This window comes from Saccostrea cucullata, unplaced genomic scaffold (genome assembly GCF_032062105.1).
Source record: "Saccostrea cucullata isolate Sc308-1 unplaced genomic scaffold, CSIRO_AGI_Scuc_v1 ctg13274, whole genome shotgun sequence".
NCBI classification, from domain to species: Eukaryota; Metazoa; Mollusca; class Bivalvia; order Ostreida; family Ostreidae; genus Saccostrea; species Saccostrea cuccullata.
In genome coordinates, this window is record NW_026920561.1 from 1 (window position 1) to 17243 (window position 17243).

A 17243-nucleotide genomic window follows, 5' to 3' on the forward strand; every position below is an offset into this window, starting at 1 on the left:
TTCCTGCTTTTTCTACGGTCCAAACAAAACCTTGAGAACGTGATAACTGGTAAAGAGAGCAGAGTTGTCACATGACAGACCTACATATTCTTGAAAACTGAGGAAGATGTCGGATGCATATCCACCTTTTAAACTTGGAAAACCTCGTTATGACCAGGTTAGTTAACTGAGTTTGCTAAAAACTAAACATATATAGGTTATTTTTTATGACGATTATTTAAATGAAATACCATGCTCGTGTACAAGTCACGTTCACCGTTAAAGTCAAGACTGAAGAGACAACATCTTTTCTAAAGAACAAAAAATTTTTATGCCCCCTTAAAAAACATTCATGTGCACGTGTGCACATAGTTTTTGGTCTGTCCGTCTTGCTGCGTGTGTATGTCCACAAAAACTTTATCAAGCCCAGTCCAAACACTTTCATCTGATCATTACATGACTGTACGTATTTCTACTTACATTTGTACATGTATGTAGCTATTCATAGCTACCTTGGTGTTTCAACATACTCCAGCTGGCCATTTTTACCAATTAATTTGTTTGCTAGATGATTCTTCACTTGTTCCTTTTTTTATACTTGCATTAGGCCTAAGAGGAGTTTAGAAAAATATCTGTGTAATGTATGAAAAGATGGTAATGATTGTTTGACAGTACAGTCTTCCTTAAATTTCCCAGTGATTTCTTCATTAAACTTAGCAAATATATTGGATAAAGTGAGTAGAATGAATAATAATGAATGAAATTAAACATCTTTACAAATGTATATAACAGAAATGCTAGAAAATTACACTATATCTATAAACATCAAATCTTTTAAAAGAAGGATCCTGGTGATTGGCACTGGATTTTAATTTAAATACAACATTTTTTAGGACATACTCTTCTGTCCATGAATTTTGGATGAAGAAAATGAGTATTTGATGAATTAAACATATAATTCAGATTATACTAATTTGACATCTTTAATATTTAGTAACATTTGATGGCAGACTTCGACACTTTTTTGATGTCATAGATCCTAGAACTCTATTTACTTCAAAGGTTGTCTTTTCTACAGATTAAGTCTCCTTTTTAACAATTCTTTTAATTTGTTTTTACCTATTACTGACTTTTTAATTTTCATGTTAGAATTTAGCATTACAAAGAATGCTTGCATGTTTTTTTTTTTTAAGATATTAGGGATGTCAGTGATTTTTCTAAACTCAATTTAGGTCCGAATTCGGCCTTTCCCCTCTCAAAAATTCCAATTTTTCCCAATTTTCAACTGCTTTTTTCCCCAAAAACAAAACGTATATTGTTTTGGTCATATTGAATTTTTATGTACGACTTATCTAAAATGGAACGCTATTGTGTTTGGTCATTGGGGCGCTTAAAATGATACGAAAAAACAGCAGTTTATTTGTGTGTTTGCAAGACTTGGACAAATATTCAACACAATCCTGCGTGCGAAGTGTTTTCTTTCACAATCCAAAGTGAAAGCGAAAGTCTCAATGCGCATGCGCGAATGTGTAGCAGGGAGCTGCCCAAAGTTGAATCTGATGATGTAGTTGTCAAACTTGTGTGTCAATCACATATGAAATTTAATATGCATGTGAATAGTAAAACTACTTTTTTTTAAATTGCAAGTACTAGTAGCTCTACAAAAAGCTTCCTTGATTTCAAAAAAAATTAAACTGTTTCTTCATCCTGCAGATACTAGCATTGCAGAAAATACAGCAATACATGCTTGTAAATCATGTCAAGATTATTCCATCTCCAATGTGAGCAATAACGAGAAATTGGGAATGTTTTTTTCTCAATTATGTCTACCATTATGGCAAAAATTGTAATATAGGACAATCAAAGAACAAAAATTAGAAATGTAAAACTGTGCCCATTTTGTTGAAAAATTTTGTAGCAGATAAATTTAATAAATGGTATAACATTTACTTACCGGTATATATTTTATTTTACTCGTCAATATGAAGGTTAATTACAATTTTATTGTTTTTCCCAATTTGACACAAATGTCGAAAATTTTTTCCCCCAATTGAAAAGGCCCAGGCCCCTTTTAAAAATTGTAGAAAAATCACTGGATGTCAAAATATTCATTTTCCTTAGTCGAACATTTGATTGTATTATTCGAACGATAGTCGACTATTCGAAACATTTTTTAAAAATAATCTCATCGATAGCGTCTTTATAACTCAAGACCCTTTTTCATAAATTTATGTAAAAGGTAACATCAAATTTAATGCCTGTATTGGACACTGAATCTCAGAGATAAGATCATGAAATGAAATAGATGTACACCAGCAATTCTCCAAAATTCTCATCACATTTATTGGTCTGTACAGTCAGTTTCATTCCAGTAAGTTTACAGAATTGCCAGCACGATTGTTTTTAAAGCTTATTAAATGGTTATGGGGAGGTATAAACACACTTGTCAAATACTTTTTGTTCAAATAATAATTCCCCCCGCTATTAATATTCCTAGCATACTAAGTAAGATTATTGTTTTGATTATCGAAGTTTCAACAATTTACGGCTATGGTGTGTTCCTAGCATTTGAACATTCGTGGAGGTAATAATTAATTTATAATTGGTACAAATCCAATTTTGGAGCTGCATAATTTACTACAATAACAAAAATAGGTCTTTAATTGAGAAATAATTATTGCTAACCGGGTATGTAATTACTAACTGTACTTTCCATAATCAATGGGAAAATTATTTATGTATTGGGAAGGCAACTGAGCTCTTATTTGTCTGAGAACATATACTGTAATGGTTTGAGGAATATTTTTTTTTCACTTTTGAGATACTTATCACTTATTTCTTGCACTTATTTAATATTCGAATGTCATTTCATTATTCGATCGTAGGTCCATTTGACTGATAGTCGACTGTTCGTTGACATCCCTATAAGATATACATGTACATGAAGACACTTGTACTCTTTTTTTGCACAAACTGATGAAAAATTACAGTTTTAAAAATTCTTTTTCAATAGGAAGAATTACAGAGAAGTATTAAACTCTTAATGACTTTGCAAAGAACAGATTGCCACCAAATGTTACAAATAAAGAGTTATGGGAAGCTCAAAAAATTAAACAGGTAGAAGTTCATATTGTGGGTTTAAAATTTTTTGGAGGGTACCATGTTTTTGGATTGTGTGTAGGACAATGCTTTCATCCTTTTCACAAAGTATTTTTGTTCAGTTCTATCATCACATCATCATTCCAAGGAGTAATTAACATACAAATTCAAATAATAAATGAGAATATTTAGATTTTGATGATTTGTTGATTTTTTAAAGTCAATACAATATGATTATATTCCTATTCATGTAATATTTTTTAACACCTTGCAGGCAATCATACACCCAGACACGGGAGAAAAAGTATTTATGCCCTTAGAATGTAGGTAACTATATTATCATTATTTTCAAGAATTTTTTTTTTTGCGTGAAACATCTATTAGAAATTTGAAATCTATTTATATCATTTATATTATTTAATTAGTTTGAAGATCAAAGATGCATTAAACCAAAAATCTGCAAATTTTTGAAATGTATATAATTTAAAGAAACATGCAATGCATTCTAAAAAGAGAAATGTATAAAAATATATCTGGAATACTATTTCATAACATTTCTTGAGTAGTTACATGTATTTAGTAACAATTAATGCTATAATAATGATGAATCAGGAATATGTTACATTAATTTCCAACTTAACCTAAAGGTAAAAAATTCACACCACTCTCTCATCTCTAAGAAATTTATAAACAACAGTTTATGTATTTATATGTTTTTTAGGGTTCGTGCCTTTTGGATCTCCTATGGTAAGTTTTTTTATAAGATTAAGAGTTAAAAATTCTAATATTTGGTGATATTTTTTGAATATTTTGATCTCAGTTTGCTTTAAATGGTTGATGTACAGGTTGTTGGACTGTTACTACCAAATCAAACCATAGCCAGCACCATATTTTGGCAGTGGATAAATCAAAGCCATAACGCATGTGTAAACTACGCCAACAGAAATGCTACCTCAGTAAGTATCTCATCAACAATTAATTTCATTTGCAGAATTATTTTATATACATTGTATGTTTGTCCATATGCAAAAAAATTTTTTCATTACCATTAAAACATGAAATAAACATTTAAAAGAATTTCATATAATCTTATGCTTTTTTAAATGGATCGCTTTATTTGTGAAAGAAATAACTGATCATGATTTAAATGTATTCATTTATAAATGCATGTATGCTTTGCATATCTGTTCCAAAATGTCTGTTGCAGAAAGATGTATATAACAGATGGTATAAGCTTCTTTGTATAATTTGTGTTTGATATGTTTTGCTTGTTCCACTTCCCTATTTACTGGTGAATTTTTAAATTTTTGGGGGTAGCAAAACTTTACTTGTTCATGGAGACTTTACTTCATGGGTTACTACTTGATATGGCAAATACAAATAAATTATTATGCTTACAAAATAAACAATCATGGGGATGTAAATTTGTGGGTTAGGAAGACCCACACAACCCAACATTGGTTTTAATAAACAATTATGATTTACAGTTATAGATTTATTCCTTGGTCCTTTTTCTTTTATAAAACAAGGGAAAAAAATGTTACCTTTTAAAATTCCTGTATTTCTGTACATGTGAAAATTTCAAAGCATGATTTATTATTTAACACAAACTCACTATTAATGGCCTAAAATATTCAATATGCACAGTCTTTCTTATTTTAAATGAAAAATACTAAAGAAAAGAGCTCTTTACTCAATTTAGATGTGGATGTGTATATGACCATACATGCTAGTAGCTTCCTCAGAGTTTACTTGTAAACAAAGAAAATTTCAGAAAGAGAAAAAACAACACTAAATCAAAACAATAACAAAAATCAATACATCAAATAAATGATAGGCTTTCTGATATGGTGCCTTCCCATAAATGCAAGATAAACTAGTGCTAATTGTACGGGGGTTTTAAGAAATTTCCCCCAAAAGCTCCCCCAAATTCCTTTTGTAGTCATATTCCCTGTAAGCTTCATTAAATAAGACAAACTCTATGCATTTGAGACTTTAACAACGTTTACCCAGAAGTGTACCATGTTCATTCAAATTTTATCATTCACTTTTCGCATGTAATGACCATATCATATTGTCTACATAATCCATATATTTTAATATGCTTAATATTAAAGTTTTAATCCAAAAGTATATTTAAAAAATGCTCATTCAAGTGTATTTTTGATTTTAACCATTTCACGTGCACGCACGTGCATACATGAGCGTGGTGGCCATACCTTCTTGTAGTTCATTACATCTATCTATGTTCTAAATCCCACCCTTTTTGGTTGAAAACCAAGGGAGTTATAGCTGTTTAAAGTTTCAGCCAATCAGATTGCAGAGCAGCACGCACGTGTATGCATGTGCATGGTGACCATACCTTCTTGTAGAATTTATTATATATATCTATGTTCCAAATCCCATCCTGTTTGGTTGAAAACCAAAGGAGTTATAGCTGTTTGAAGTTTCAGCCAATCAGATTGCAGCGCACGTGAGTGCACGTGTTTTCATGATTATTGTATATATCATTTTGTAGGATATCTTAATGCATGGCTATGTTCAAAATTTCAAAGGATTTCGTCAAAAAACAAGAAAGATATTGAGACTTTAGTTTCAGCCAATCAGAGCAAAGGCCCTGCATGCGCGTGAGATCTTGCTATTTTGACCATGTCATCTTGTCTACACTACTAATATATCCTTACATTATGAGTTTCAAAGAATTTCATAAAAAAATAGAAAAGTTAAGGCAGTATACATTATATTGGCCATTTAACGTGTTGCATGTGCCCGCTCTTGCAAGCACGTGCGAGCAAAATGACCTTCGTTCGGCAAATCTCATAACATCCCTACTAACCCTAAAAAAGGTTTTCCTTATGGATGTGTATTTACAAAATCATTCGTGGACTAGATTTTCCCGGAAGAAGAAAAATAACTAGTGCTAATTGTAACGGGGCCTTTCAGATGTACCCAAACGCTCCCCAACTCCCTTTTGGTGCCATATTCCCCGTAAGCTTCATTAAATAAAACAAACTCTATGCATCTGAGATTTTAACAACATTTACAAAGAAGTGTACAAAAATCATTTAAACTTTAGCTTTGCACGCGTGCACATGTGAATGCATTTGCGTCATGGCCATATCATCTTGTCTACACAATCTATATTTTTAATACACTGAATGTTAAAGTATTTAATCCAAAATTATTTAAAAAAAACGCTCATTCAAGTGTATGTTTGATTATACTCATTTCACGTGCACGCACGTGCATACATGAGCATGGTGACCATACCTTCTTGTAGAAGTCCATTACATCTATCTATGTTCTAAATCCCACCCCCTTTGGGGGAAAACTAAGGGAGTTATAGCTGTTTAAAGTTTCAGCCAATCAGATTGCAGCACATGTACACGCACGTGTATGCATGTGCATGGTGACCAAACCCACTTGTAGAAGTATATTTATCTTCTTATTCCCAAAACCCATCCTGTTTTGGGTTTAAAACCAAGAGAGTTATAGCTGTTTAAAGTTTCAGCCAATCAGATTGCAGCGCACGTGCATGCACGTGTTTTCATGATAATTGCTTTATTTCAAGTTGTAGGATATCCTAATGCATGGCTATGTTCAAAATTTCAAAGGATTTGTCAAAAAACAAAAAAATATTGAGACTTTCGTTGCAGCCAATCAGAGCGAAGTGCACGTGCATGCGCGTGAGATCTTGCTATTTTCACCATGTCGTCATGTCTATACTACTAATACATCCTCACATTATGAGTTTCAAAGCATTTCATATAAAAAAAGAAAAGTTGTGGCTATATCTATTATATTGGTCATTTCACGTGTTGCACGTGCCGTCTTGCAAGCCGTGCCGCAAAATGACCTTGATTCCCGCAAATCTACATAACATGTCTACTAACCCTAAAAAGGTTTTACCTACATCGGACGAACAGTTTACAAGATCATTCCCGGACAAAAAATTTCCAGGAAGAAGAAGAAGAAAAATAATAATAACTAGTGCTAATTGTAACGGGGACCGTTACAGATGTTCCCCAAACGCTCCCCAACTCCCTTTTGGTGCCATTTTCCCTGTAAGCTTCATTAAATAAGACAAACTCTATGCATTTGAGATTTTAAAACGTTTACCCAAAAGTGTATCAAGTTCATTCAAATTTGAGCAATGCCGCGTGCGCGTGTGAATCATGTGCGTTATGACCATATCATCTTGTCTACACAATATTAAAGTATTTAATCCAAAAGTATTAAAAAATACGCTATTCAAGTGTATTTTTGATTTTTCATTTCACGTGCACGCACATGCATATATGAGCATGGTGACCATACCCTCTTGTAGAGGTCCATTACATCTATCTATGTTCTAAATCCCATCCCGTTTGGTTGAAAACCAAGGGAGTTTTAGCTGTTTAAAGTTTCATCCAATCAGATTGCAGCGCACGTACACGCACGTGTATGCATATGCATAGTGACCACACCTTCTTGTAGATATCCATTGTATCTATCTATGTTCCAAATCCCATCCTGTTTGGTTGAAAACCAAGGGAATTATAGCTATTTAAAGTTTAAGCCAATCAGATTGCAGCGCACGTGCATGCATGTGTTTTCATGATAATTGCTATATATCATGTTGTAGGATATCCTATTCTATGGCTATGTCTTAAATTTCAAAGGATTTCGTCAAAAAACAAGAAAGATATTGAGACTTTAGTTTCAGCCAATCAGAGCGAAGCGCACGTGCATGCGCGTAGATTTGCTATTTTGCCCATGTCATATTGTCTGTGCTACTAATATATCCTTATATTATGAGTTTCAAAGCATTTCATAAAAAAATTGAAAAGTTACGCCTATATGAATTAAATCGGTCATTTCACGTGTTGCACGTGCACGCTCTTGCAAGCACGTGCGCGCAAAATGACCTTCGTTCCGCAAATCTACATAACATGTCTACTGACCCTAAAAAGGTTTTACCTAAGTCGGATGTGTGTTTACAAGATCACTCCCGGAAAAAAAAATACCCAGAAGAAGAAGAAAAATAATAATAATAAGAAACAGAGTAAAAACAATATGTTCCCCAACTTCGTTTGGGGAACATAATAATAATAAGAAACAGAGTAAAAACAATATTTTCCCCCAACTTTTTGGGGGGAACTATAACCGGAGACTTATTGTTCACAGAACAATAAGAGGTCTTTCCAGTTTTTTAAGTGTTTCCGTGTCATTTGGGTTGAAAAAACGAAGAAAAACGCAAAAAAAGAAATAAAAAAAAAAATAAAAAAAAAATAAGGTGCTCCAGCTGGATTGATCCTGGACCCTCCGATTCAGGCGAGCGCTCTAACCACTACGCCACGGGTTCCGTTGAAATTGTGTTGTATTATTGTCGAGTTAAAGTTAACGGAATTTCCTTGATTCATTGACCGTAAAGAGTTCCACTTGAGACACTTCAAAGCTCCTGGGAGTATATGTGAGTTTGAATGAGATTGTTTTCGAGTTAAAATGTAAGGGATAGGGTCCGATTACAATTATGATATTGGTATTAACGGGGATACATGCATTTGAGGTTGCGTAGCAATTTATGTATTGAAAAAGGCCTCGTTTGTTTTGACAGATATGGTCAATTCATAGATAAGATTTAATAATCATTTCTATTTGAATTGAATTCATAGTTACCAGCATAAATTAAACTTGAAACATGCATCTCGGGAAAAAAAAAAACGGTGTCATTGAAAGCGTGGAAATTTATTTGACAGGAAAAATCCCCTTTTTTCTGATTCATTATTAATATTAAATCTAAATAAAATTGACATAAATTCCACATACTAAAGAAAGCAAGAATATTTGGTATCGAAATATCGTATTAGAGGGGAAATAAAGTATTTTAACAACAATCGAAGAAATAGCCAATACAAACTTTATTTAATTTTCATACTTATCAACAATTCTATTTCAGACAAAAAAAAAAATGTAGAATTTGCCGATATTCACTAGAATTTAATTGCACTTAAGAACTACTGTAAAACTCTCAGGGCAGTTTCTTTGAGGTGTCTTCTACATGCTAAACTGAATTTTATCTTGATCTGTGATGTCTTTTGAGTTGTAGAAAAATTTCCTATGCCACTATTGATTTTTTTTTTTAGAGAAATGGGGGGGGGGTCGTATTATATAAGTGATTGTTGACATGACAGTTATAAATACCTCCACATAATTAAGCTTGATTGTGACCTTTGGATCAAAGGTCAGGTCATTTCAAGGTCAAAGGTCAAGGTCACCCAAAAAAAAAAAGCATTAGCCTTATAAACTTGAGTTTTCACTTGAACTGAATCTAGGTAAAGATAATGAATATATCTTTTTAAACTTTTGATAAAAGGTCAAAGGTCAAGGTCAAATATCAAGGTCAAAGGTCAAGGTCATTTGGATATTAAGCTTAAATTGACAATTTTGATAATTTTTCAATTACCTTGACCTTTGACCTTGACCTAATATTCAAGGTCAAAGGTAAAAATTCATGCAGTTGGGCCCATGTCCTTACTACTTGTCGTTAAGAAGTTTTTAGTTCTTATAAACATCATAAACTGCCAGGGGCAATAACTACTTAAAATGTTTCAATTCTTTCGCACTAATAGAATGAGAAGTGTACTAAATTATCGCAACATTGTAGAAGGTTTCGTCCTCTAGGGTTTGGTTTGGAGGAGTACGATAACAAGGGTTTACACTGAAAGGGGCACTAACTTTTAGAGGGTTCAATCTTAGGGGACAAGCATGGAATCTCTGAAATGGTTTTAAGAGTAGATACTAAAGATGCAAAGAAGTTTAGAATTTGGTAAAGAACAGAAGGCTATAAAAAATGCTGAATTTTACCTATTTTGAATGACCTTGACCTTTGACCTTGACCTAGATTTTAAGGTCAAAGGTCAAAAATCTTTTATTTTGGCCCCCTGTCTCTACGCCTTGTCGTTTTAAAAAAATTTTTGATATTTGTAAACATCGCAAACATTCAGGGGCAATAATTCATTATAGGAGTTTATGAATCCTTTCGCAATGTTTGATTGGAGAGTCTACTAAATCAGTCGTAAACATTAATAAAGGTTTGGAATCTCTGCGGTTTATGGTTTCGGAGGAGTAGCGATAACAAGCTTTCATTGCGAAAGGGGGCGTAACTCCGAAAGGGGTAAAGTTCATATACGCAGGGTCAACTGGAAAAATCTTTTACGGAGTACATTTCTATCGACTGAAAATTTTTTTCGATAAATCTTGAAACAAAAAAAAACACGGCGGAAAAATAATAAAGAAAAAGGAAAAAAAGAAACAGAAGAATATCAATAGGTCTTTCCAGAGAAAGCTGGAAAGACCTAATAATAATAATAATAACTAGGAGACTTATTGTTCACAGAACAATAAGAGGTCTTTCCACCTTCTTTGAACTCTGTTTTATATCTACTTTAAAAATTAAATTCCATGAAAAAGAAACCAAAACTCTCTTAAAGCATAGGAAAAATGAAAATTTAAAAAAAAAAAAAAAAAGAATGACCTTGACCTTTGACCTTGAAAGAATATTCAAGGTCAAAGGTCAAGGGGGCCAATGCAATTGACCCCCTGCTTCTACCACTTATAGTTTTTAAGTTATAAGGTTTAATAGTAAGTACAAAGAAGTTAAAGGGCAATAACTCATATAAGGGGTCATCAGATTCTTTTGCACTTATACAATGAAGTTAGGTCTAAAGACCCTTAAGGCATTAGTGAAGGTTTGGTGTCTGTAGGGTCTACAGTTTTGGAGGAGTAGCGATAACAAGGTTTTTTGCACAAGGGGCAATAACTTTTAAAAGGTTTAATCTTAGGGGACAAGAATAGAAATCTTTGAAACAGTTTTAAGAGTACATATCACTGATGCATAGACATTAAGTATATGTTGAAAGACAAAAGAGATACAAAAAGAGCTAATTTTCTCATTTTTGGAATGACCTTGACCTTTGACCTTTACATGTATTTTAAGGTCAAAGGTCAATGAATCTTATGCAGTTGGTCCCATGTCTCTACGACTTCTTGTTTTGAAAATTTTTAATTATTTGTAAAATTCAAAAAGTTTCAGGGGCAATAACTCACTGAAGGGGTCAATGAATACTTTCGCAATGAATCAATGAAGTGTCTACTAAAGTAGTCAAAGACATTAGTGAAGGTTTCATTTCTCTCTGTTTCTTTGGAGGGGTAGCGATAACAAGCTTTTTTGCAAAAGGGGTAATAACTCCGAAAGGGGTCATAGTTCATATATGCAGGGTCAAATTTCGAAAATCTTTTGGATACATTCTTATGAACTTAAAATCTTTTCGATAAATCTTGAAACCAAAATACAGGCGGAAAAATAATAAAAAATAATAAGAAAAAGGAAAAAAAAAAACAGAAGGAAATCAATAGGTCTTTCCACAGAAAGGTGGAAAACCTAATGAGAAAAAGAGTAAAAACAATATGTTCCCCAACTTGTTGGGGAACATAATTTCATTCATGTGCAAGAAAAGTCTGTCCACATGCATGTACATGTAAGATAAATTATGTCCCATGATTGCAAGATTAATTATGTTTACATGCAAGAAAAGTCTGTCCACATGCATGTACATGTAAGATAAATTATGTCCCATGATTTCAAGATTAATTATGTTTACATGCAAGAAAAATTTTAAAATGCAAGATAAAATTTTTTTAGCATGCAAAAAAAGTATATCAGTATGCAAGATAATTATTTCTACATGCATAATAATTATGTTGATACATGTGTGCAAAGTTACCAATCTTTTTTAGAAAATATAATTTTAATATTGGTAAACTTACATGTATTTCTGCCAGTAAACAACATAATACAAACAAGATGCAACATAATTATGTTGACATGGGACATTTATTTTAAAAGGCAAGTTAAGATTAAAGATATGCAAAATAATAAATTACATGTGAATATATATATCTCTAATGCTGAAATAACTAACTCACATGTTAACATAATGACATGTATCTTGCATGTTGACATAAATGAGTTGCATGTCTACATAAATGTAAGTACCTTGCATGTCTACAAAAATAAGTTGTATGTCAACATAATCCTATTGTATCTTGCTTGTGTGATGTCATATAATGGCATATGTAAGTAAAATTTTCCAATATTAACATTAAATTTTCTAAAAAGATTGGAAAATGTGATTTCATGTCATCATAATTATTTGGCATGTTTACTAAGTTGCATGTCTTCTAATTTGTTTAACGTTAGCATAATTTATCTTGCATATAAAGGTATAAATATTTTGAATTATCATACTTTTTTCCCGCAATGTTCTTTTGAAAGGCATTTTTGGCAATGACCAGTTAAAAATTTATTTATTCAAATAAATTCCTCACCTGAAATCAAAGTTCAGGTGGTTTTTTTTTGCTGATTACTTGTGTACATGTACATGTATCCAGTTGCTTGCTGTCCATCAGTAATTTTTTTGGGGTGACTTTTTATTTTTTCTTAGAACCACTTGGTCAATTTTAACCAACTTTGCTCAAGGCATTCTTAATTAAGTAAAAGAGATTTTGAATTATTCTAGTGAAGAGCCATGTCCCCTTTGCCGAGGATATGATTTTAAAAAAGGCTCAGTTGTCATTAAAAAATTCTTCATAAGAACTATTAAGAAAAATTATGTAGAAGTTTTCTGAAGTTTAAAATTGTTTAAATCAAGGCCTCTTTGTTTATGGTTTGGCCACAATATAACATGCCAAGAACCACTAGCCCAGAAAAAATGAAACTTGGGAGAAGACTTCCAGACATCCGGGTACTGTGGATTCTAAATTGTTCAGTGTATGACCTCCAATGGTGGATGGGGCCATAGAAAGGGAACAAAGTTGGAATGAATGGGAAAAGTCCTTTTAAAAAACTTCTGCTATAGAGCCACTTGACGAGAAATATAAGATTGCTGATACTCAGTAGATTTTAAATTTCAAATATGGCTGTAGGTTAGATTGATTGATTGATTGATTATATATTGTTTAACGTCCCTCTCGAGAATTTTTCACTCATATGGAGACGTCACCATATGCTGGTGAAGGGCTTCAAATTTAGACCTATACTCGGCACTCAGGGCCATTGAGCAGTGAGGGTTCTTACTCGTACCAGCGCCTACCATGACATGGGACCTATGTTTTTAAGGTCATATCCGAAAGACCCATGACTTTTACTTCTAATGCCGAGCGTTTGGCGAAGGAACCTCTATGTTAGAATGGGACCATTAGGGTATTAGAGTTTCACATTGTACGTGTTAATTAAATTTTTTATTAAAACAGGAAAAAACCCTGTAAAATCTTCTTATTAGCCACTTGTAAGCGATGCAATATTTGATTTTTTCTATTTGTATTGTATGATTATTTATTTGTATTCTATAATTTTCCATTTGTATAGTATGATTTTTCATTTGTATATACGTTGCAATATATGATCTTTTCCATTTGTATTGAATAATCTTTATTTGTATTCTATAATTTTCCATTTGAATTGTATACTATTAATTTTTAATTGTTGTATTCTATATTTTCCTTTTGTATTGTAAAAAAATCATTTAAATTATAAAAATTTTCATTGTATTCAGTCTATATTTTCCATTTGCATCCTAATTTTTCTTATTTGTATTGTAAATGTTCTTATTTGTATTCGATAATTTTTCATTTGTATTTGTAAAAATTCTACAATACAAATGAAAAAATTTTAAATGTAAATGGGAGAATAGGTTAACATGCAACATATTTATGTCAACATGCAAGATAAGTATGTTAACATGCAACTTATTTATGACAACATGCAAGATAATTACGTCAAAATGTGTCTTATTTATATCAATATGCAAGAGATATGTACATGTATGTTGATACACAACTTATTTTCTTGCATGTTGACATAAATATCTTTTATGTTAAATATAACTTGCATGTTGACAAAAATAAGTTGCGTGTTGACATAAATAAGTTGCATGTTAACAAAAATAAGTTGCATGTCTACATAATTTACATAATTATGTTTCATCTTGCATCTACGATGTCAGATCCGAGCGTTAGAACGGGATTTTACTCACATTAAAAAAAGATTCTCTTTTAAGAGTTGTAACTTGCATTTCAACATAGTTATCTTTGATGTAGATATAATAAAGTTGCATGCAAACATAATTTATCATGCATGTATAGAGGACAGAAATATGCCACCAAAGGTGAACCTCTTCATTTATTTAAAAAAAATCTTTCTATTAAATTTTCTTTGAGAATTTGATCGGCATTTTGTATCAAGTTAAACCTCATGTAAAACTAGGTTTATAGTGCCACTAATCGTACAATCATATATTTGATTTAAATTTTCTTAGAAATAATCAAATCAAGAGATTATCGAGGAAGTTCAGAACACACTAACCAAGTTCCATTTCTTACAGCCAACACCAATAAGTCGGTTTCTTCTAGGATATGCAGGGGCAGTAACCACGGCTGTGTCAATTGCTGTTAGTATTACTCATAAAACTTTTTATAAACATAAACGTAACTCAAGATCTAGACGATTCAAGCTTTTAATATTCTTGTTTTAAGAATTGATGGTTTATTTTAAAGAACACTTTTGTTTAAAAATTTGATTGATTGTTTAATTGATATTGTGTTTAACGCCGGATGGGCAATATTTCAGCCATATTTCGGCGGAAAAAATTTGAATGAGAAAAGAAATTGTAACAAATCTGAATTTCTTCACGAAAATTTCATTTTCTCTTCAGGTAGGATTAAATGTTTTAATACAGAAGGCAAATAAATTTAACCTGGCTACAAAACTTCTCATTCAGAGATTTGTCCCCTTTCCAGCAGTAGGTATGAAAATGTATTTAGCACAGTTATGTAAATGTTGACAAAATTTGACACGTTTGATTTTATATGTTTGTATATTTCTGATATATTTTTTAATAATGAATCTTTCTTATTAACCCACAAGCTTGCGCCAGCACCTGTAATTTACTGTTGATGAGGAATTCAGAGCTGTCTACGGGTATAGAGGTACAGGATCACAATGGAAATGTAATCGGAAAGTCCAAAATAGCTGCTGAAAAGGTAAGCCATTCGATTTTTCTTGTTTCTCCAAAGGCAACGCACCTTGTGATGTTTAAGTTAATTAAATATTGTTATTTTCTTTTTAAGGCATTAATGGAGACTGCTGTCACACGAATGTTCTTGCCCGCCCCAATTCTTGTGATTCCTCCGGTCATTATGTCTGTCCTGGAAAAGTAAGTGGACAAATCATTTTACTATCAATAAATGTAAAATAATGAACTTATTAATTACCCTACCTATTGTTATATATTTATTCAAATCTAATCATCTTTATAAAAACTAGTGAATTATTTCATCTGTTTGTTATTTATTTAAATATCCCCGTTTTATGATAAAATGAAGGGGAAATACGACCAGAACGGTATATGGACTGTGTTACATACATTGGTTATGAGTTGTCCCTCTTTGGCCTCAAAATTTCCAGAGTTGTTGAATCATACCACATGAAGGATAAAAAAAATTGTTTCCTTCTTTTACAGAACGGTGTTATTCAAAAAATATCCTCGTATAAACCTTCCAATCCATGCTGCAGTTGTGACCATTTGTTTTGGTCTTGCCCTTCCTGTTGCAATAGCGATTTTCCCTCAGTATTCCAAGGTAATCATCAATCAGTCACGTGGAATATTTTCAAGATAAAGGTTTTAAATTTATTTAGGGAAAAATGCTAAGATTGACATTTGGTGCAAAATTAACAATATAATAGTATTCCTTCAGTAATAGTATATCAGATTATGAATTCTGGGGAATTCCTTTCCCCATCCAGTTAAATATAAAAACACTGCTTAAATTTGCGGCTCTAAAGTATACTATCATTTTTACCTCAGATGGTACAGTGGGTTGATTTATTTTATAGAGACAGTGCTAATGATTCCGCTGCAGATTTTCCTTGACTGGTTTGTTACAACGCACTTTGAAAAATTACGCACTTTGAAAAAATTTTTCAAAGTGCTTAAAAATTTGGGACCAAGCTAACGCACTTTGAAAAAAATAATTTTTTTTCAAAGTGCGTTAATATCGACCATATTAACGCACTTTGAAAAAAATGTAAAGATTGATCAATATTCCTTCAAATAATCGGTATGATAAATAACAGATACTGGTTTGATAACTTTTTTATGATAAAGTCACTGTAGGACCTGAGATGTTGACGTTTTAAATTTTAAGGTTTTGATAAAATAAAAGGGAAAATCAAAGGGTCTTGAAAAAAGAGTGACGATTGTTTAAGTTCATTAATTCGTTTCTTCTTTTTTTTTTAATTCTAGTTTTGATAAGTAGATGTAAAGGTGTATAGGGGGCACTAACAGAGGACAGCTTCAAGCAACTTAGCATTTATCTTAAGAAAAAGGGGGCAATTTGATTTTTCAAAATTATGAAAAAATTTTCTCTCTTGTACGTTTTACTGTTCTTAAAAATATCTAGTTTTCATCTGTTTTAATTAACTCATTTATTATTGAAAGTTTTCAACGTCACACCAGTTAGGTAAATACATAATTATATGAATGCTTTGAGTATAGCATAGACTTCGAGACTGGGGAAGGGCCAGGGGAGGGGAAGGGGGGCTAAGCCCCACACGTATTTTGGAAAGATATATACATCGTATAAGCATTGAAAATGCAGCGTACCCTTTTTAGGTTTATTGCTCCCCTCCCCCGTTTGTTACCGACACCTATGTATCGGAAAGATAAAGATTTGGACTTAGGGATCTTATAACCGTCTTCTCCTCTTTTCGACGGGAGTAAATCAAGTCATTTTTTGAGGTTAGGGTTTGCCCTTTGTTTTTGAAAGATAAATAATAAATAAAATCTTTCCATGACTAAAATATGATTTATTTTTCAAAGTGCGTTAAGTGTTCCATGGTAAAATATATTGATGTAGACTCTTAACGCACTTTGAAAAATTTTTTCAAAGTGCGTTGAGTTGGTCCCCAAAATTTTAAAGCACTTTGAAAAATTTTTTCAAAGTGCGTCGATTTTGTCCCAAATTTTACGCACTTTAAAAATTTTTCAAAGTGCGTAATTTTTTCAAAGTGCGTTGCCACACTGGTTTAATTATGTTAAGCAGTGATACCTGAAATAAAAAGAGTT

At 32.1% G+C, this 17243-nt stretch overlaps 1 protein-coding gene across 1 annotated transcript; it reads left to right on the forward strand.

Annotated features, from left to right (window-relative positions):
* The first annotated feature begins 106 nt into the window (after window positions 1-106).
* LOC134251094 (sideroflexin-5-like) lies at window positions 107-15795 on the forward strand. Its single transcript, XM_062733468.1, has 10 exons — window positions 107-157; window positions 3022-3096; window positions 3353-3401; window positions 3800-3825; window positions 3924-4034; window positions 14502-14567; window positions 14832-14922; window positions 15044-15159; window positions 15247-15332; window positions 15639-15795. Exons 1-10 carry the CDS (start codon window positions 107-109, stop codon window positions 15793-15795), a joined length of 828 nt encoding a protein of 275 aa, XP_062589452.1.
* The last annotated feature ends 1448 nt before the right edge of the window (window positions 15796-17243 follow it).

What these genes read in the sequence shown, in the direction of transcription:
- LOC134251094 (XM_062733468.1), top strand. Translation starts at nt 107, where the DNA reads ATGTCGGATGCATATCCACCTTTTAAACTTGGAAAACCTCGTTATGAC. An exon ending in GAAAACCTCGTTATGACCAG is followed by an intron (nt 158 to 3,021) that starts GTTAGTTAACTG and finishes TATTAAACTCTT; the next exon opens with AATGACTTTGCAAAGAACAG. An exon ending in AGTATTTATGCCCTTAGAAT is followed by an intron (nt 3,402 to 3,799) that starts GTAGGTAACTAT and finishes TATGTTTTTTAG; the next exon opens with GGTTCGTGCCTTTTGGATCT.